This window comes from Phalaenopsis equestris, unplaced genomic scaffold (assembly GCF_001263595.1).
Source record: "Phalaenopsis equestris unplaced genomic scaffold, ASM126359v1 Scaffold000488, whole genome shotgun sequence".
Lineage (NCBI taxonomy): Eukaryota > Viridiplantae > Streptophyta > Magnoliopsida > Asparagales > Orchidaceae > Phalaenopsis > Phalaenopsis equestris.
The window spans coordinates 13,736-34,874 of NW_018164928.1; the positions used below are offsets into that span (position 1 = coordinate 13,736).

The 21,139-nt window shown below is 33.9% G+C and overlaps 2 protein-coding genes and 1 pseudogene across 4 annotated transcripts; 1 reads left to right on the forward strand and 2 right to left on the reverse strand.

Moving 5' to 3' along the window:
• The first annotated feature begins 372 nt into the window (after positions 1 to 372).
• On the forward strand, positions 373 to 8,194 carry LOC110028100 (transcription factor bHLH155-like). Of its 3 annotated transcripts, XM_020729820.1 has the most exons (11): positions 373 to 532; positions 896 to 1,189; positions 2,025 to 2,234; positions 3,554 to 3,632; positions 3,723 to 3,764; positions 3,888 to 3,947; positions 5,623 to 6,894; positions 6,987 to 7,088; positions 7,342 to 7,482; positions 7,758 to 7,883; positions 7,975 to 8,194. In XM_020729820.1, exons 2-11 carry the CDS (start codon positions 1,089 to 1,091, stop codon positions 8,041 to 8,043), a joined length of 2,202 nt encoding a protein of 733 aa, XP_020585479.1. In that variant the 5' UTR covers positions 373 to 532; positions 896 to 1,088; the 3' UTR covers positions 8,044 to 8,194. The 3 variants fall into 3 exon arrangements, with proteins under 3 accessions (XP_020585479.1, XP_020585480.1, XP_020585482.1); XM_020729821.1 differs by lacking the exon at positions 2,025 to 2,234; XM_020729823.1 differs by lacking the exons at positions 7,342 to 7,482; positions 7,758 to 7,883; positions 7,975 to 8,194 and having other exon boundaries at positions 6,992 to 7,070.
• Positions 8,195 to 12,774: 4,580 nt separating this feature from the next.
• LOC110028074 (tropinone reductase homolog At5g06060-like) lies at positions 12,775 to 14,751 on the reverse strand. The gene is made up of 5 exons (XM_020729787.1): positions 14,444 to 14,751; positions 14,121 to 14,328; positions 13,818 to 14,034; positions 13,637 to 13,743; positions 12,775 to 13,093 (listed from the first exon to the last, which is right to left on the reverse strand). Exons 1-5 carry the CDS (start codon positions 14,545 to 14,547, stop codon positions 12,923 to 12,925), a joined length of 807 nt encoding a protein of 268 aa, XP_020585446.1. The 5' UTR covers positions 14,548 to 14,751; the 3' UTR covers positions 12,775 to 12,922.
• A 3,192-nt stretch (positions 14,752 to 17,943) lies between these two features.
• LOC110028107 overlaps positions 17,944 to 21,139 on the reverse strand; it is an 18,215-nt pseudogene continuing 15,019 nt past the window's right edge.

Sequence of the window (21,139 nt, forward strand, 5' to 3'; positions counted from 1 at the left end):
ATAAACTACTAAATTTATTTCAAACATATTCAAATAAGTACTACATATTTAAGATTTAAAGCTTTATATTCATATTTATATATTTGCAATCTTCTATACATCCGTAATCTTGCAACCATATCACATACCTTAAGACAGTAAACTTCATGTATAAAAAAATTGTATCTCATTTTAACAAAATAAGTAGTAATGATAATTTTTGATATGATTATAAAGATTTCAGGGCTATATATATAAATATAAATGTTAAGTATGTAAGAATTATATGGTATGCACGTAAATGTCCCAAACTCTTGTTCAGAACTTGTGAAAAAGTACAGGGCGAAGTGGGCGCCCCATTAAACATATCTTATATATAAGCTCGCCCGCCATGAGATTCATGTCAGCACCGAAGGATGCGAGGGGCGAAAGAAAAAAAGGAGGCCTTTTTGTTTGAGTGAGGTCTTATTTTGTGAGTGAAGGGCAGTGGGTGCTGAAGAAAAATAACAGTTTGTGATCGCTCTTTCCTCTTCTTCCTTCTCGTCTCGATATCGTAAGTTATTTTCTTCTCTGAGATTCGTTAGGCTTTTCAAGAAGCAGAGCTGATCTGTTTTCAAGGCTCATCCAGAAAATTTGCCTTTTTTTCTTCTTCTTCCTTCCGATTTCGGAAATTGTTCTGGTACTCCCGCGTTCAGTTCCTCTTTTCAATTCGTTTTATTTTTTGTATAACTTAAGCTCTAGTGAACTGCTAGATCGAAGAGTAGGATGGGAACTTATGTAGGAATTTATTTGCAGAAGAAATTCAAATAGGGAGATTTTCTTTATTATTTATTGCTTGGGTAAACATTGCTAAAGTTTAAGGAATGTTTCGATTGAAGTATATATATAACTGGCTGCTTGCTGTATCTAATCTCAGGGGGAAGTTAGGCAGCAGAGGCGAAAGAAAGAAGTGATGGACTTTTTGTTGCTTGGCCTAGAAGAACCACCTATTGAGCGAAGAGCTGGTTTGCGAAGGGATCAAGCAGGCCGAGGTTGCTACCGAGCTAGCTAATGAGGCAGGGTGGTTGGTCTGCTCGCTTTTGACTTTGGTACATAGCTACAAAGGGATTATGGGGTCTGCCACTTCGTTGAATCAGTTGTTTAGGAATCTTTGCCACCATTCTATGTGGAAATATGGTATTCTTTGGAAGTTTCAAGATCAGAACCTCATGTAAGTTGTTTAGGTTCCCTTGCATTGCTATATGAATGCATCATATACTGTGGTAAAGCCTGTGAAAACTAGCTCTGAAAGCCATTTTTTGTTGTATTGCAATATGTTACTTTATAATTTGCAACATAGAATCCCTTGGATACTGTCATTTTGATGAGAAAGCTTTATCAAAACAATTTGAAGAGATCAAATTAGAATACTAGTATACCTTAAATAATGCCCTTGTAGCCATCCACACTGCACATTCGTCTTTAATTTCACTCTTTTTTCCCTTAGAATCTTTTTTTAGTAGTTATTTATGTTGTCATATCCCAAGGCAAGCCCTTCTCAGCCATTCCATTCAGCAATCAAGCATCAATACTCTGTAGATTGGCCAGGTTATGAGAAGCAAAGTAGAAGAAAAGGTTTTCCAACTGAAACCTACTTCTCATGCAACATTATTTGAATGTTTTAAAACACTATATTGTTCATTATGATTTATGCACATCTCTAGCCCCTGCTGTTTGATCCCCCTAATGCTTTATCCCCTATAATTCTTTTGTGTAGTTGCTAATAATTTACTACATCTTTTCAAATCAGACTTTATTTTTTTTCTTGTCACTAGAACTGTTTCAAGTAAGCCAGCATCGGCTTACTGAATCTTCCTTAAAATATATCCCCGTCAACTGCGAAGAGATGCATCTTATATCCAAGTGTTCAGACTGGTCAAAGTTTTAAATATAAGCATGTTTTAAGTTTTTTGAGACAACAACTACGATGCAAGTTAATTCTTGTACATAAATATGCAAAATTTGGGCACTTTTGGCTTTTCTAACTGTACAATGTTTCCCTTTAGGCTATTGACATGCGAAGATTCTTATGCTATTGATACAAAGTCAGGCGTTGCTATGGAATATAATCAGTACAAACAAGAATTCATCAACAATGATCCTTGGATTAGCCCTTTCGGCTGTGAATCTATCGCTCAAAATGGAAGTATTTCTGGCTGTTCCATTGTAGTTGCAGTTTCCAAAATGATGCGATTCTCATACTTAATTGGTGAAGGGTATGTTGATTTAGAAAGTCATTATTACTTGAACATAGACCCTCTTTCAGGGAATTCTAGGGGTGATATGATTTTCTATTAAATAAAATAGTTGAAATACAACATTTGATATAAATAATAGTTATGATTTCCAATGTGATTTTATATTAAGAATAATAACATACATGATGTGAGATTTAAATTACAATTAAGATAGTTATATTCAAATAGCATCATGTGCTTTATTCAAATAGTAATGATATAAGTGTTAGCTTTTTAAATTTGTTCAAATTCAAATTCAAAATAAATATGACATTTAGCTCTCATATAACGGGCCATGTCAAACATTCTGATTCACTATTTTAGTACAAGAAAAAGTAATACACTTTGAGGACAAATGAGTGAGAATTTAATAACCATGACTTGAGATAACTTTACTCATATTTATTACTTCTCCTTATGTTCAGGGAGAGAGGGAGGAATACAAGATATTAGATTTGAGAATTTTCTTATCTTTATATCCTCTTTACCTTATTTGAACAAAGCCTACGTAGAATTGGAAGAAATCCATTAAAATTTTGTACTCTCCTCTTCTCATGTAGTGGTGGGCCCTTACATCTTCAAGGGAGTTGTGGTATTTAAACTTCAAGCTTCTCTTGGATCAAATCTGGATCGTCTTGTAGTTTTCGTTTAGCCTTATATGCTCTGCGCACCCGATGTAAATTTTTTGGCTTGAATTGAGTCTAACTTTGGGCTTGTTTTGTCTAAGGCTTAAGTTAAGACTAATGCTGGTTTTTTTTGTTCTAGCTTAAATTGCATTGACTAAACCTCTTGGATTGCTTGCCAGTGCAGTTTCTGTTTCAGTGGACTGGGCTGTATATTTTCATTTAAGGAAATTTACTTACCTATAACACAATTCTTATGTATTACATATCAAACATCCAAATTTGGATATTTATATTTGTATCACTGGGTGTCATAAACTTATGCATGAAAAGGTGTTATTTTACTTTTGAAATGATAGCGATGATGGTATTATTGATGTGTTGTTAAAGATTTGAGTGGTGTGCATGTAAATATCAATGTTTAGGTGCTAGATATGTAAATACATAAGAATTGTGTGGTATTCATGTAAATTCCCCTTTCATTTATTTTGTCATTTGAAGGACACAATCGGAACTTAGGAAAACCCATAGAGTAGGTTCAGATAAGCATTTCAATTTCAGATGTAATTCCAAAATTTATGGTAATCCAAGTTGGCAGACTCCAAATAGCCTCTTTAGAAATAGGATCCTCTATTCCAATGAAAATTTCACAACTTGAAAACATTACTCTGGCAGGATCGTTGGCAAAGTGGCATCCATGGAGAGGCATCAATGGATTTGTATTGGAGAGGTGAACTCTGAGCTACTTTTGGAGGTGAGCTAGTGGTGGCCTGAATTTGGAATTTATCGTTTTACTTGTTTTTATTATTATATTTAAACATATATGAAGTTACTATGTTTGCAGTATCCAGAAGAGTTGGGACTTCAGGTTGCAGCTGGAATCAAGGTATTTTTATATTCTTCTCGTGAGTTGCAAAAATTCTAATTAATGCGGTCGTCTTTTCTCCGAATTTATCTGCAAGGGTGCTTTGCTTCCCAAATATATTGATTTTACTTGTTCTTACTGCAGACAATTCTACTTCTACCCATACTTCCTCTTGGACTTGTGCAGCTTGGGTCATTGGATAAGGTGCGCCCTTTTATTCTCATTTTCATTATCTCTGCTACCTGCATGAACTTCTGGCCATTTATAATATGGTTTGTATGCCTCAAACTGGGTTTTGTAATATACAATTTTACTTTGTATTACTTTGCATAATATTCGAGATGCAATGATATTGCCTATGTATAGGTCTCTCGCCTCAATTGAAGCAACATAATGCTTTTTTACATCCAGATGTTAAAAAAGAAGTTGAAGTTTGATTGTAGTTTTTTCTTGATATTTTATTTGGGTAAATGTTAATACATGGAATAGGAAAAAAAATCCTAAAAGAAAGTAGTTGCAACAGAAGGTTGAACTGATCTGGGGGTAAGAGAGAGGGATTCATTCCCTTGTTATGAATAATTTGTAGCATGGATTAGCAATCAGATGTTTTAATCTACTCAACCGTTTCTCACCCTTTCATAATTTCTCATGTGTTGTGGCACATGAAACTAAGATATGTAAATAACTTCTGAACTTATTTGGCAATACAACAACAACAAACCTTTATCCTACTAAGTGGGGTCGGCTACATGAATCCTTTTTTTCCATTGTATCCTATTGTCATATTTTCATTTAATTCTAATAGATTAAGATTATTTTTTATACAATATGTTCAAGTCTTTTTAGGTCTACCTCTGTCTTTCTTAACATAAGTCAAATCTAAAACATCTACTTTCCTAACCGGATCATCAGATGACCGACGTTTAATGCGACCAAATCATCTGAGACGACTCTTTCTAATCTTGTCTGCCACTGGAGCTACACCAACTCTATCACGTATATATTCATTTTGCATTTTTTCTCTAATTGTCAAGCTACTCATCCACGTAAGCATTCTCATCTCAGCGACATAACTTTGTTTTATGCTTTCCTTTTAAAGACCAACATTTTGTGCCACAGAGCATTGTAGGTCTCACCCTCTTATAAAATTTTCCTTTAAGTTTAAGTGGTACTTTTCTATCACACACTAGGCCCGGTGTATTCCTCCACTTCAACCAACCAACTTAAATTCTATTAATAATATCCCCATCTATTTCAGCATCACTTCGAACAATAGACCTGAGATATCTAAAATATTCACAACTTTTAATGATTTGATCACCCAATGTTACAACTCTGCCACTAGAGCTACTACTACTAAAATTATATTACACGTATTTAATTTTAGATCTACTCAAATGAAGTCCTTTAGGCTCCAATGTTGAAATCCATAATTCAAATTTTCCTGAACTCTTTCTCTAGTCTTATCCACAGGAAGGATATCATTAGCGAAAAGCATATACCACGGTACATTCTCTTGTAAATGTCTAGTAAGAGCATCCATAACCAAAGCAGAAAGATATGGGTTTAAAGTTGATCCCTAATGTTATCCAACTGAAATAGAAAAATACTTTGTCAATCCTCCTTCTGTTCAAACATAAGTAACATAAACATAAAATTTAGTACTCCTCCCATTAAAGAAATAGAAACATAAATTTTATTCATGGATGTCTACATTATGTTCTCTATGGTTTCTGGGTTCTCAAATTGCAGCAAACAAACATTATGAGCTGTGTGGTATACTGTTCAGAGTATCTCGATTGCCTTATCACATACAAATAATTTACCTGCAGAGCTTCTTCACTCTTAGAAAACTTTTTGTTTCTTTTTCTGTCATCAGATATCAGAAGACTTGACAATGGTGGCTCAACTTAAGGATTTGTTTTGTGCCTATCAAAGCACTATTGATTCAAATTCTTATTTTGAACTGAGAATGGGACAAATTGATTCCTACATGGCATTGAACAGACCTCCAGAGAAGTATTCCACCTGTTTGGAAGTAAACAACTTCATTGATCTTAAACAAAATCAACCATTTATGATGCCTGATTTGGCGACGCTCACCTTTGATCAAGCAATGGTGAATGAACATTTATTAATGGGTTCTATTGGTTTACCTCATCCCATGGTTCAATCCTATGATCCATTCACTCAAGTTGGTGTTCATCAGGGTCACGGACTCAGCACAGAATTGCTAGATGAAATAAGATGGAATGAAATGTGCAGTGAAATTTTTCAAGATCGTTCAGAGGAACAGATTATGCTTATTAATAAAGGTTCCTTCACTGGAAGGACAATGGAAAGTGATAAATCATCTATTCTTCATGAGGCGGTTAAACCGATTCCAGTCGTCAGTCAGGGGTTGATTTACAAAAAACCTAGAGTGTTTGATGCTTGTGATATCAACAAGGCTAATCTTAATTTTAATTTTGTGGAGGATGTTGTTATTGATTCCACAACTGATAGCAGAAATCTAGACTTCTCTGTTGAATCTGGACAGCACAAACTAATGGTTCAAAGTGGCATTTTGGGTTGGAACAACAGTACATGGATGCAAAATCAATCAAAATCCATCGAAGGGAGTGGAATAATCAGTGGTTTTAAAGCAGCGGTGCCTGAGACAATTGGATGCTCAGTTGAACTTTGTATTCTGGAGAAAAACGTAGGAGAAAATTCAGCACAGTTGGCCATGGAAGAACTGCCTGCTGTTTCAGATGACAAGGAATTAGAATCACGTGAATGCGTGAAATCTCGCTGCAGTTCATCAGGAAGATGCAGCGACTCTTGTATAACACAGTGCAGAACTGAAAATGTGTCAAATTCTGAAGATTCTGCTTTCGATAGTGACAAAATGACCTCATTACTTTGGGATTCTGAAGGTCTTACAAACTATCTCACAACTTGTCCACAAAAGAGTTCTGTCTATATGCCACAAAAAAATGAAGGTCATGAGAACTCCATATGTGAATTTTCGAGGAGTTGCTTGAAGGAATCGCGTAGTAGCAACAGACAAACAAAAAATCGAAGCGCTCACAGGCCAAGGCCCCGGGACAGACAGTTGATTCAAGATCGTATTCGGGAGCTAAGGGAGCTGATCCCAAATACATCAAAGGTGATAATGAATATAGAAAAAGAAGAAAGGTTTGAAAATTTTATTGTTACATAGCTCCTGCATGTTCTAAAAGTATGATCTTTGTAACACAGTGCAGCATTGATGCACTTCTGGACCAGACTGTAAAGCACGTGATGTTCCTTCAAAGTGTTCCTATCCACGCTGATAAGCTGAGCCAATCTACAAGCTCAAAGGTACTGCTTTATCTTACAGCGGCTTGTAGTTTTTAAATTGTCTACCACTGAAGTGTTTATTTGAACTCTTTATAAGCACGAATTTTGCAGTAACTTTGCAGCAAAACATCATAGGAGCTACTTAAATTGAAGTGATTTTTGTTGTTTGGCATCTTTGACTAATTGAACTGAAATTCTTCAACTGATCGCTGTGATTATGGTGTGATAAATTGGCCCAGATTCGTATTCTGATATACATTTAAAAATCATACAGATCAGAGTGAAGGATTCAAATTTAGAAGGGACCCAGGTGCCTGAGAACCCAGCAAGTTCGGCACATGAGGTGGGAAATAAATCGATGCCATTCCCTCTGGTCGTTGAAAATCTTGACCAGCCAGATCAAATGCTTGTAGAGGTGACCGTGTTCACATATTTACTAAATTCTATATATGCTCCTTTATATTTAGGAAGATTTACATGTATACCACTCGATTCTTATGGATTTACATGTTTAACCCCTAAATTTCAATTTTTACATATATTATGACACCTTTCCTATGCATGAAAAGGTGTATTTCATATTTTAAAAATGATGTGAAAGTTTGGGTATGTAAAAAACATAAGAATTGGGTGGTATGTATGTATATGCCCCTTATACTTATATGCTGACAATCTGCATTGGATTGATAGATGCAATGTAGGAACCATGGGCTCTTCTTAGACATAGCACAGGCAATTAAACGTCTGGGACTAACCATCCTGAAGGGCATTTTGGAAAGCCGGTTAGAAGAACTCTGGGCACACTTCATTATTGAGGTGGGAATAAAAAATATTGGATGATAATAATAATAATAATAATTTGGTTTATCTTGTTCAGTTATATTGATAATAATATTTGAATAAACAGATTCCTAAAGGCTTCCACCGCATGGATATAGTCTGGCCATTGATGCAGTTGCTGCAGCTCAAGTTTTAAGTGCATATTGGTGTTAAAATAACAAAGAATGTCAGCTTTATTTGTGACTTATGTTAATAGTGCTGTGTTTGGATTGGAAGTCTTTTTAGTAACTTTTTGTCCAGATTGTATGAGTAGTATTATTTTGTTTTATGTGTCCATTAATAATACATTGAAACTTTGGCGGCAACTCTCTCTCTCAGCCATTGGAGAAAACATTTAGTTCGGACACCGTTATGTCTGGACGACGGAGGTCATGTTGGCATAAATTCATATATATGATGATGCGTCCTCCTGTGGATATATGTCTGAGCGGTTATAGAGGACATTCTGCTTTGATGTACCGTACCGTAGGTTGCAAGCTATTTTCTCTTCGGCCAAAGCATGCTGATTGAAGTATGAAAGAAATTTTACAAAAATACCGAATCATCACAATCTTGTCAGTTGGTTTAATTTAATTTTCTTTTAAAAGCTAAATAAAGATTTAAATTTTATTATTTACTAAAAAATAATCATTTTTTAAATATATTTATGTATCTGTTGAAAACTCAACTTAATTTAGCTTATTTGTGAGCGGGCCTTAATTAAACTTGTAATCTCGAATGTTTTTTAGAGAATTTTAAAGCTTCATTTTAAGAGGATTTTAGTGATTCTAAAGATATTTAAATGAGTAATTTGAAGTATCTAAAATAAGTAGTTAATCATTTTTGCAATAGAAGAGAAGAGTATTTTAGAGAGATACTAATAACCATAGTATTGAAATATGTTGGCATAATTATGAGTTGTCATTTATATAAATAGATGTGTTGTGTTTGATGGTTGTATGATAAGGGAGAGATTATGTTAGTGAGCAAGAAAAAAATTCAAATAACCATAGCACTAATTATAAAAGAGAAAACTCATCAAGAGGACATAGCAGAGAAAGTTCAAACTTGGGGCAGATAAATTCAAATTAAGTGTTACAACCACTATAAGTTTAGGGTTTATGCTCAAGTCAGCAGAGTACTTGAAAAAAAAAAAGTAACAACATAAAAGTAAGAAAAGAGGAAGATGACACACTACTGCTAGCATACACAAATATGAAAGAGTGAAGATGAAACATGATTTCTAGGCACTAGTGCAAGCTCATATGCGTGGATATATATATATATATATATATATAGAGCATAATAAATTAGTGAGAGGAAATGCATGCTTCAGTCCTTACTCAAAGAAAAAAGTGAAAGACATAAAATTCTCAAATGCTTGAAGAAAAAGAAGCGTCAATTTATTTATAATGTTTATTTTGTGCCAAATAAAAAAAGTAATATACTAAGTATTGGGAAACTCATAGAAAATAGTTTTGATATTTACTTGATAGAAAATACCCTTTTTTAAAGGATAAATTTAACAACTTGATTGTCAAGTGCCATCACCAAGAATATAATGTTTTTACTTAGCATTGCAAATGATATTGCCAACAGTCTTAAAGCTTATTATAAAGATGTGTCATAGCTATAACATCTTTGGTTTGGATGCTTAAATTTTGGAGGATTAGAATTACTTTCAAAGAAAACAGTGATGTGTGGACTACTTTACATTAAGCATACTGATCAACTTTGTGATAATTGTTTACTCGAGAAAAATTCAAAAAAAGCATCTAAAAGAATCTGGTTCAAGCAATAGCAACAATTTTCTTCTTTTCATAGGTATTTCAAGAAAATGATGAGTGCATTGTTTGAAGGAAAAATCATAGGTTTTTAAAGTATTTAAGAAGTTCAAACTTATTGTAGATAAGAAAATAGACTCTAAATCAAAACCATGTGACTTGATATATTGAGGAGGAACATTCACTTCAAATAAATTTCAAAAATGCTGTCAAGCTTATGGAATATGTCGGTCACTCACAATTTCAAGATGTCCTCAACAAAACAGAAGAGCATAACGAAAAAATCAAACCATTATTAATATGGTAAGGAACATGCTCAAAACAAGAAATTTCTAAAAGAGTTATTGACAGAAGTACTGGCAAGTGCAATTTATCAGTCAAATCAATCACCAATAAAATATGTGTGAGGAAAGACACCACAAGGAACATAAAGCCAAAGAAAACTAGATAATTCTTATCTAAGAATTTTTGGAAGTATATCCCTTGTATATAACACGATAATATAAGATGTAAGCTAGAATAATAAGAGCTAGGAGTTCAATTTTATTAGTTATGACACTAACTCAAAAGATTATAAACTGTAAAATCTAATACTCGAAGAACAATTATCAAAGGTGATGTCATATTTGATGGAAGAAGAAGCATGGGACTGGGGATCACATAATGAAGATTTTAATTTTTCTATATTTTAATGAAGAAAAAATGGAGCAACAAAATATGAAGCAAGTGAGAGAGAAGACTACTACTCCACCAATAGCATCCTTCACAACTACTAAAAGAACTCATATTCAACAACTTCAACTAAGAATTCAAGTGAAGAGTATCACATTTCAGAAATTTATAAGAACTTTATGAGAATCAAGATAATCTAACTCTCTTTTATTTATTTGTTTAATGTAAGCCTCTTTCTTTTGAGCAAAATTTGCAAAATAAGAAGTGGATATTTTTTTGGATGAAAAATCAAAGCTATTGAGGAAAATAACACATATGATCAGTTAACTTCACTTTCTGATGGGCATAAGACAATTGGTGTAAAGTGAGTATACAAAGAAAAAAAATGTTAAAAGAGAAGTTCAAAGCTATAAAACAAGATTAGTGGCAAAAGAGTACAATTTAAAAGGTGGCATCAACTATGATGAAATATTTACTCTTGTTGCTCGATTAGAAGTTGTTAGATTGATTATTTCTCTTGCGTCTCAAAATAAATGGAGAATATATAGATGTAAAGTTTGCATTCTTGATGAATTTTTAGAAAAAAGTATATATTAAACAACATCCAAACTTTAAAGTCAAAGTACAAGAAGACAATGTTCTAAAGCTAAAAAAAGCTTTTAATGGAAATGTCCTTGTAAGTATGCATAAAATGCTTTTAATGGAAATGTCATTACAATCAACAAAAGCATGCAATAACCAAAAAAATAAGTTCTTTCAAGAGAATGATTTATGAAATGTTCTTATGAGTATGCTCTTTACATCAAGAACATGAATGAAGATATTAAAATTGTTTGTTTATATGATGATGACTTAATCTTCACCGGAAACAATTTAAGCATATTTTGAAAATTTAAACAAGAATTACAAAAGAGTTTGAGATGAATGATATTTGGCTCATGGCATTCTACCTGGGCATTGAATTCAATCATTTTGAAAATGAAATATTTATCTCATAAAAAGGATATTTAAGAGAAATGTTAAAAAAAATTTAAATGGAAAATAGCATACCCATTAATATTCGTGTATAATGTGGAGTCAAATTATTAAAGCATGATAAAAGAGAAAGAATTGATCCAACATTTCTTAAGAGTTTAGGAGGAATTTTACGTTACTTCAATGCACAAAGCCTGATATTCTTTATATATGTTATTGGACTTGTGAGCCACAACATGGAAACTTGAACTAGAAAAAGGATATATATAAGAGTACCACAATGCTTGGTTTGCACTATTCATGTTGTATATCAAAGGTACAATTAATTTTGGTATGCATTGTTCATCATCTAATAACTTCAAGCAAGCATGATATAATGCAACCATTGGTCAGAGAAATGAATAATAGAAAGAACACCACATAATTTGTGCTCTTTATTAGAGACATTGCTTTCACTTAGATGTCAAAGAAACAACTGATCATCACTCTTTCAACTTATGACAGAGAGTAGACTGCTAAAACATTATTTGCTTTCCTTGCAAATTGGTTTCAAATTTTGTTAAATGAATTAAGTTTATCACAAGAGTAAGCAACGAGTATCTAATTTGATAACAAATCTATAATAGCACAAGAAAAAATCTAATTTTTCATTGCAGAATCAAGCACATTGATAAGAGAATCTATCATAAAAAAAAAGACACAAGCTGAGTACGCAAAGTCTCAAGATCAGCTGTCTGTTATTTTTACCAAGCTCCTCAGAAATGAAAATATTATCAAGATACAAAGTTTGTTTGGAATGACAAAATTATGTTTAAGAGGGAGTGCCGAAAATTAAACTTGATTTAGCCTCCATGTAATTGCGCTTTAATTAAGCATAAAATCTAAAATGAACTTTGGAGAATTCTAGAGACTTATTTGAAAGAAGATTTAAAAAATATATATAGAGACATATTTTAAAAGCATATTTAGAAATATCTAGAATAAGTAGTTAATGACATTTATGATAGAAGATAAAATAGTATTCTAGAGAGACAACAAATGTGATAGCATAATTCTTATTAGGTTGTCACTGTTAGTTATAAATAGATGTGATGTGTTTGAATTTGTATGAAGAAAAAATTAGTGTTAAATAAAATTGCTTCTTTGATTAAATTCAGAAGGTTCTTCCTTCTCCTTAATATCCTCTCATCCTAAAAGCTTTCTATTTCCAACAATGTACAACGTTCAAATGAATGGCAATGTAAAATTTAATGTTAAATTGAATATGGTTTGCAAATTTTCTCTCTTCAAAGTAGTATTGGCAAAACAATTATAAAACTAATGCGGTCCTTTCTTTAATAATTGGGTTGCTATTAAGTCTAAGTAATTGGTCATTAATTTGGTTTTCTTTGATGGATTAATAAAAACTCGATTAACTTGAAATGAAGATTCGGCCTTTTTAACTTGATCTCACAATAAATAACATGTAACATAATAGGCATTTATTTAAGGATTAAGAGAAGTTTAACAATGCGATAGAAAGTATATCTAATGGCGTCCAACAGCGTTATTTTACTTTAAATAGATAAAACACTACAAGTAATTAAGTAGAAGAGGTGGGTAGCCTCATGCACGCATGGTTAATCCGCCGTCGACGACTATAACTTGGCCGGTGATATAAGAGGCTGCCGGCATGCAAAGAAACGCCGTCGTAGCAGCCACCTCCACCGGTTCGCCGGCGCGGCCTACTGGAATTCCGAAGTGTTCGATTGGTGGAATCACCTTCTCAGCTAAGCACTGCACATACATGTAAAGCTGTAGGTTATTCTTTCCTAATCATTTTCACGTAAATAATTTTATAAAATACACAATTTTACCCCTAAATTTTGAACATTTAATTAGTATTATTTTAACAATTAATCATGATTAAATGACTTTTTATTTTGATAATTAACATTGCAGAAAGGATGGAGTACTCTGAATCTCTGCTCTTGATGATAAGCTGGACATCAACATGAACATCAATCACTAAAAATTTTCATATCAGATAAAAATTATAATTATAAATGAAATACACTATTTCATGCTGTGTTAAAATGAATTTGTAAAAATTAATACAAATATGTAATCTAATAAATTGCGTTTGTACTTATCTAATGTTTAATTGACTCTAGCTAGCTGCTACACAGATCTTACTATTATAATATGTCTATTACAAAAAATTAGGCTGATAGATGTATTTATTTGATGTTTGAACTTATTGGACGGCAACAGCCAGCCTGGTTCATAGAAAAGTACAGTGTAATTTTAAAAACATTAAATTATGCAAATGATGCTTACTTTCAATGTCATTGGGGTCATAATGGCACCCGGTGCGATGCAGTTACATCTAATGTTGTCTCCTGCCCACTCCAAAGCTAGAGTTCTCGTCAGCTGGTTTATTGCTCCTGAAATTTTCAATATTAATCCAATCTTTCCATATATATATATTTATCTATAAAGAGAGAGAGAGAGAGAATACCTTTTGCAGCTCCATAAATGGCAGCACCTGGAGCAGCTGCAAGGCCTGCAACAGAGGAAATGAATACAATGTTGCCGCCACCTGATGCCTTTAGAAGGGGGTAGGAAAGTTGGCTTAGATGAAACGCAGATTCGAAATTGGTAGCTATCGTAAATGCGAAGTCATCTGCCGTCGATTCAATCGTTTTTTTAAACAGTCCCTCCCCTGCATTGTTAATCTTCGTACAGAGAAAAACAGGATTTTATTTTCTTCTGCTGATTAATTATGAGGTCGTAAGTGCAGTAGCTAACTGATCTTAATTACCAATATGTCGAGCTTTCCCTGGAACTGGGAAGAGACCCGGTTGATGAGTTCCTCCCGCTCAGCCCTCGAGGACACGTCACAAACAGATACACTCACATCAAGATTAGTGCTCTTCCATAGTTTCAGGCATCCATCAAGATCTGCTTGGTTTCGAGCACAAGCATGCACCTTTGCGCCTAGTCCCGCAATCTCTTCAACAATGGCTTTCCTAAAATGGTTAAAAATTAAATATTGCAGATTAATGAATGCAATATATAAAAATTATATCAAGGTTCAAAGTTCTTCTAAATAAGATAGAAAGAAGAAAAAAAAAAAGAACGGACCCTATGCCTTTGGTGCCTCCAGTGACGAGAGCAGTTGTTCCATGAAGTGACCATCGTTTCTCTATCTCCATGCCGGCTTTTGTCTCTCTTCTCTCAATGACCATCTTCTATAGGATTTCTCTCAATCTCTCTCTCTGTCGCACTCTCTGGCCTTTGCTGATTGATTAACAACGACTCTTTTGGGAAAACGACCGAGTTTATATGAGAGATCAAATCAGTAAAAAATTATTTGGTGGCCGCCCAATTGGGGGAGAGTAGCGAGATCTCTCCTCCTATTGGGAAAATTTCCCCGTAAATTGGAAAAAAATATAAGGCGTAGGTAGCTTCGGAGAAGAAGCGCCATTTGCTCCAATTGTGTGTTTTAATTGTGTCTTTTAATAATACATTGAAACCGTGGCAGCCAATTTCTCTCTGTCTCTGCTGTCGAGGACAATTCCTTTTGTGCCTCATTTCGCTGAAAAACTCTTAGAAATATATAGTGAATCCACTCAATTTTCTCATTTGGTTGAATCGTCCATAAAATTATTCAATATTCATTTTAATTAAATTCAAAAAGTGTTCAAATTAAATAAAAATGTTAAATTTTTATTTTTTAATAAGGAAATAATGATTATTTATTAAATTGTTATCTGTCAACATTCAAATAAATATCAATGTCAAATTGTGTATGAAATGGAAAATTTACAAAATTTCGCCGAATTACTGCATAGTACACTTAAACGTATACGTTATTAATTAATTTCCTCATTATCTTAACGTAAAAATCTGTTATTTATTCTATTGGGCATGTTCTACGAACCTACATTTGGTACCCACATATTAAAATTTTTTAATTTTTTTTGTTGTTTTATCATCAATAATGGAATTCAAAACCTATTTCTATTGATAATTAATATATTCCATTAACATCTAATTACCTTTTCAACCATTAAACATATTTAAATGACCGTCTTTATTTCATAATTATCACTGCAGACAGGATTGAACTTGCTCAAGATAAGTTAGTTGGACATCTTTAATAAGAAAGTGATGGGTTTAATTATTAATCTAATGTTAGTTGGCCATAGTTGTTGGGCAGATCTGAAATATTATAATATATCATCTATAACAAATAAATTATTTTAGACTGATATATTTATTTATGTGATGCTGGAAAGCTTGCATGTTCCGCTGGAAGGAACAAAATAAATTTGGATGTTCTAACTTTCTTAAGATGGTGGGATTGCTATTTTATTTAAAATGATATTAAATTGTGTCAGCAAAGCACAACTTTTTATATCACACCATAACAATTTGCTTAAAATAATTCTAATTTTCTAAATTATCCGTTGAATCTGCACATTTTTTGCTTTTTGAGTTGGTTTTTTTAAGGAAAAAAAGGAAACTAGCCGCTCTTTCCCCCTATCTTCCCCATTTTAATTTATTTTTGAGTTTTGCCAAGTGTTAAAGAGTAAGGGAGCATTTGGAGATCGAGATCTTTTAGAGCATAATTATTTTTGTTGAAGCTAGTTATTCAGGTTAGATTTTATTGTGCATTTTTTAATAATACTTGATTAATTTTTCTGAATGAATTATGTTGTGTAATCAGTATCTTGTTCAGCTATCTAGATAGAAGTCTTCTAAAAAGTTCTACGATGTGTGGGGACACACGATAAAATTTTCCACCAAGGTTATCATTTAAGCATTCATAGTGTTCTCCAATGCATTTATTTTTATTGGCTTGTCATGCATGTTCTGAGACAAAATAGAAGTAGAACTATTATTGATGCAAGCTAGAAAATTCGTAGTAATAGAGTAACGAATTATCGTATTAGCATTTTACAAGAATTCAACATATACACAAATGTGAGAGAAATAAGTAGTGTCGACTCAAGAAGTTTTTTACAAGGAAAACCTACAAAGGGAAAAACCATAGGGCCTGACCGAGTTGCGAAAATCTACTATTGATTGATAATTGCAGATATTTCTTATACCACATACGAGAAATTGTAACTATATTTTTCAGATTAGAGCGTTGACTGACGACGTCTGGTTGGCGGTGATTGACGATGAATGACGGTGAACGATGATGTTTACTGGTGGTCGGTGACAGTTGAAAGAGGTCAACGGAGGTCTGCGGCGGTCGATGAAGGTTAGCGGAGGTCAAGGAAGGTTGGGGGGTGGTCGACAACAGTAGACGATAGTCGACGGAGGTCGGCGGTGCTCGACGAAAGTCGGTAGTTGACGATGGTTTGCGATGGTCGACTGTTGTGGGAAGTGATCGACGATGGTCGGCGGTTGTCAATGAAGGTCGGCGGTGGTCGGCGGCGGTCAGCGGTGGTCGACGACGGTCGGCGGTGATGCTGAGCTGCAGCTCCTTCTCAATGCACCATGCTCTCTCTAAGCTTAAGGTTCCTCTCGTGAGAGGGGTGGTGCTTTATTTATAATGTTCTGAGTACAATTAATGCAGAAATATGAATCATTTTGATTGAACGATCTAGATAGCTTCATTCAAGCAGACAATGTTTAATGGACATTCAGATGTCTTAATGATGTCAGAATTGAGTGATCTTGGGCTTGTTGGATTCGTTTTGTTGAGATGTTTGATTCGACTATGAACTTGCCAGATTAGACATCCATTTGACCTTCCAAATGTGTTCGAGAATCTTCCAAAAGTGATTAAATGACTTGATACAAGCTTGATTTGACACGAATTAGACTAACTTTGATGTCATTAGGTTCCTCTCATCGAGCCGTTCAGTTTGACTGTAAGTTTCCTTAAATCAGAGTTCTGAATGACTTTTTATCAAGATTTAAACACCCATTGCTAAAAATATTATCTCGAGATCCGTGACATATTTTGATATTCGTGTCGCATAATGAAAATTTGTTGGTGCGTATCAATTATAGTTTTAATTTTCATGTTAATCAGGGCTAAGTGATGTGTAACTTTTTATGTAATATTTTGAACTTCTAAGCTTATGAGAAATATGATATTCATCCATGTTGTTTTGTTTGAGTTAATTCGAAAGGGTGGTATATATGAGTGTTAAGTTCTTTATTTCATAAATAACTGCAATACAATTAAACTATTTAAACAAATATACTGTTTCACCAACAATAACTTTCTCACAATAGTTTGTTTGAACGACAATTTCACAGCTACTTCTTCAAATAGTTGTAACTGCCCCAAAAAGACCCTCAAGAAACTACTGGGCCAATGAAGCCATTTATTGATGTATATCATTAATATACAAAAGTTTTATATAAAAATCAAAATAATTCAATTATAAATAGAAAGAAAAGGAACCCCGTTTCTTGTTTTATAGTGAAGAGGAGAAAGCAAAAGCCGAAACAAAAACCGTGCCATGGCTAACTGTCCGACAAAAATATGACAGTTCTAATGATTCGTACAAACAAATAACTTTAGGAGCTGATAAAAATTAAGTTTATATTTAATCATATGTGTATGTATATATATATATATATATATATATATATATCCTATATATATATATATCCTAATTAGCCAGCATTGAGCCGCAAATAGTCATCCCTCCATCAACCACGATAACCTGACCGGTAATATAAGCAGCTTCAGGCATGCACAGAAACGCCGTCAGTGCTGCACCTCTTCTGATTAAATGAAACATTAATCCATGCACTAATATTATAATTATGCCGTTTGCTTGCATATTCTCAGTTTTTTTGATAATGGAGTGGTAATTACACCCCGGGGCGATGCAGTTGGATTGAATATTGTCCTGCGCCCACTCTACTGCCAAATTCTCGTCAGTTGGTTCATTGACCCTGTTCACAATTAGTTAATAAATTATGTAATTAAGAGCAGAGCGAGATTAATTAATTAATTAAGAAATACTTAGCACCTTTAGTGATAGAGTACAAGGTTGCAAGTGGAATGGCGAGGAGTCCTGCATTTGAAGAGATGAAGACAATGCTGCCGGCGCCGGAAGCCTTCAGAAGAGGTTGGCAACAGCGGATTCCAAATTGGTAGCCATCAGGAATGATTAATCTCCTAAATTAATTTCAACAAATTTCTTCGGTATCGACATTCCTGCGCTGTTAACCTGCACAGTAGTTATATGTAAGAACTATTAGGTAACATGGAAATCTGGTTTGTCGCAATTTAATTAGTTTTTTAATTAAGAATTTCACTTATCGCTCACCTATCTCCTATCTACCGCTCTCTCGGTTTCTATAAATAGTCTCTTTTGACTTGTCATAAAGTATGAAACCAGACCAAGCCAAATCCTTTAAGTGAGAAAGAGAGAAAGAGAGAGAGAGAGAGAGTAAGGAAGAGAAGAAAATAGAGATTTTCTTATAAATATAGAGACACTCGACGGTGTAATTCTTTGAATAAATAAAATTCTCTGCAGCTTCGTGAATGTAGACAAATTTGTCGAACCACGTAAATCTGTGTATCGCTCTGTTGTTTTTCTACGTGTAATTTTTCTCGTTTCATTTTTCACTTTATTGCCGTCGTTTTTAGTCAACAAAAACCTGCTGATACCTGCCTGTTAAAAGAGACACGGTGGAGGGGGTTTACTTACAAGTATGTTGAGCTTGGAAGAGAGATGAAGCTGTGGAGACCAATTTCTGTCTCTCAGCTGGAGAGGACACATCACATACAGAAGTTGTGACATCAAGTTTCAAGTCATGCCGCCAGTGTTGAAGGCCTTTATGGAGCTCTGCTTGACTACGATGGCTTTCCTGCAATATTCATCCATATATCATCAACAAAAGCTGCAAATTAAGAAATGCAGATATGTGAGACCGACAAAAGAGGAGATGGAAATATGGATTAATGGGACAATTCCTTTGGAGCCACTGGTTGACCCCAGCTGTGGCTCCATGAAGATTTGAGAACATATAAGCAGAGCCTCAATTAACTTCTCCAACTAAGTCCAGATCAGGGATGACGCTATCGATATTTCTGATTAGTGGAGCAACGACGATAGCAAAAGGCCCAACCGGGCGGCCCATCATCAATCTTAGTTGGTTGGACCTCCAATAATATTTTACTGGCCCAAAATGGTTTATAATTAATCCGAGCACTTTTTTAAACGTAAGTTAGTGGATCACTAGCTATGAGCTAGTGATCTTATAAGAATAAAAAACCATGAAATAATATTAATAATAAAGGCCTTAATTTCCAAGTCAAGCAGAATCCAATAATATGCTATGTTTCACTTCATCTTATGCTTCTCAACCTTCTAAACAAATGAATGCAATGCATGGGTAAAGGTTACCCATATGACTTTGATGGTGTCATCGACATCGACAACATCCTAAGGATCCAAGGGATTTAATATGTATCATCCAAACATGTTTTGACCTTACATATGGCATAGTTTCGCTAATTGTGTAGTTTAGAAAATATAGCGGGCTATTAAATGTGAACCCGTAATATACAAGGTGACATACATTGGATTCCTTAGAACCTTAGCACAATCATACTCATATTGGTCCCGACGCAATAACTTATATTGCTCATCGAGATTTACCTAGCAAACAATGCTCGTTAAAACATCACACTCAAAATAATATCACTCACATAACAAGTCAAGGTTGCATTCATTTTGCCTTTATATTTGCTTACCTAAAGCATATGTAAGAAAAATCATATATTTCTCTTAAAACTGACTTGTGTGTTTTATCCAGACAAGGTGCAAGTCCTTATAGTGGCCTATACCTGACACTCCTTGTAATTGGTGTAAAAGAAGTTTTGTAGCTCCCTTAGCATACATTTTTAACCATCTGCTTTACACAAGGTCTGAAAACAATAAGCATATACTTTTCTAGCAGTTAAATGCTCCTCACACACTACATCAAAATGTGGTTGTGGAAAGAAAGAATTGAACAATGGTAGAGATATTAAGAAGTATGTTGCAGTTGAAGAATTTTCAAAAAATTTAGGTTGAAACTATTGCAACTACAGTTTAGATTTTGAATATTTCTTCAACAAAGGCTGTTCAAATGTTATACTTTATGAAGCATGATATGGTAGAAACCATATAGTTAGTTATTTGCAGGTATTTGGAAGCATGACATATGCGTTAAGGGAATGTCGAAACACAAAAAAATTGGACAAAAAATCTAAAAAGATGATATTTGTTAGTTATAATATTTAATCAACAACATATAGACTGTTTCAGCAAAAGTCTGAGAAAATTATTATTATTATAGATGTAATTATTAATGTGTTGAGTAATTAGGGCAAAGAAAACACAAGAATCGATAAAAATTAAGAAGATAACAAAGAGATTTAACAAGATTCTTGTCGGCACTATTTTTGGTGTGGGGTTTGCCCGTAAGAAGCTGTCAGTCATCGGAATTGAAATCCCGTTGCCCGCTTCGGAAGGACGTTTTAAAAAATTTAGTTTTGAAAAAGATGAAGTCAAACTGACCCCATAATTTCCATAGTTTAGATGAAAGAGAACTTTATCTCAAATCATGTATCTATCCCGAAGGATGAACGCAAGAATTGAGAGTGAGGCTCGATCAAATAAACTAAAGAAAGTTATGATGGTCTGCGAAACCAATGAACCAATGTATTGACCGACAAGTTCCCCTATTTAATATAAGGAATTAAATAAGGTTTATATTGTGCTGGGTTCGGGATAAGCTTCCTATAGGGGCAAGCCCCTATAGTTAATTACATCTTAGATAACTGAAGTTACCTAAGAATACTCTCGA

Bases quoted from the DNA above. Each gene is read 5' to 3' on its own strand.
- LOC110028100 (XM_020729820.1), top strand. From the start codon at position 1,089: ATGGGGTCTGCCACTTCGTTGAATCAGTTGTTTAGGAATCTTTGCCAC. The intron at 2,235-3,553 runs GTATGTTGATTT...TTACTCTGGCAG, and splicing joins TCATACTTAATTGGTGAAGG to GATCGTTGGCAAAGTGGCAT. The intron at 7,884-7,974 runs GTGGGAATAAAA...TTGAATAAACAG, and splicing joins GGGCACACTTCATTATTGAG to ATTCCTAAAGGCTTCCACCG.
- LOC110028074 (XM_020729787.1), bottom strand. From the start codon at position 14,547: ATGGTCATTGAGAGAAGAGAGACAAAAGCCGGCATGGAGATAGAGAAA. The intron at 14,329-14,443 runs GTCCGTTCTTTT...TAACCATTTTAG, and splicing joins GGAGGCACCAAAGGCATAGG to GAAAGCCATTGTTGAAGAGA. The intron at 13,744-13,817 runs GTATTCTCTCTC...TGAAAATTTCAG, and splicing joins CATTTATGGAGCTGCAAAAG to GAGCAATAAACCAGCTGACG.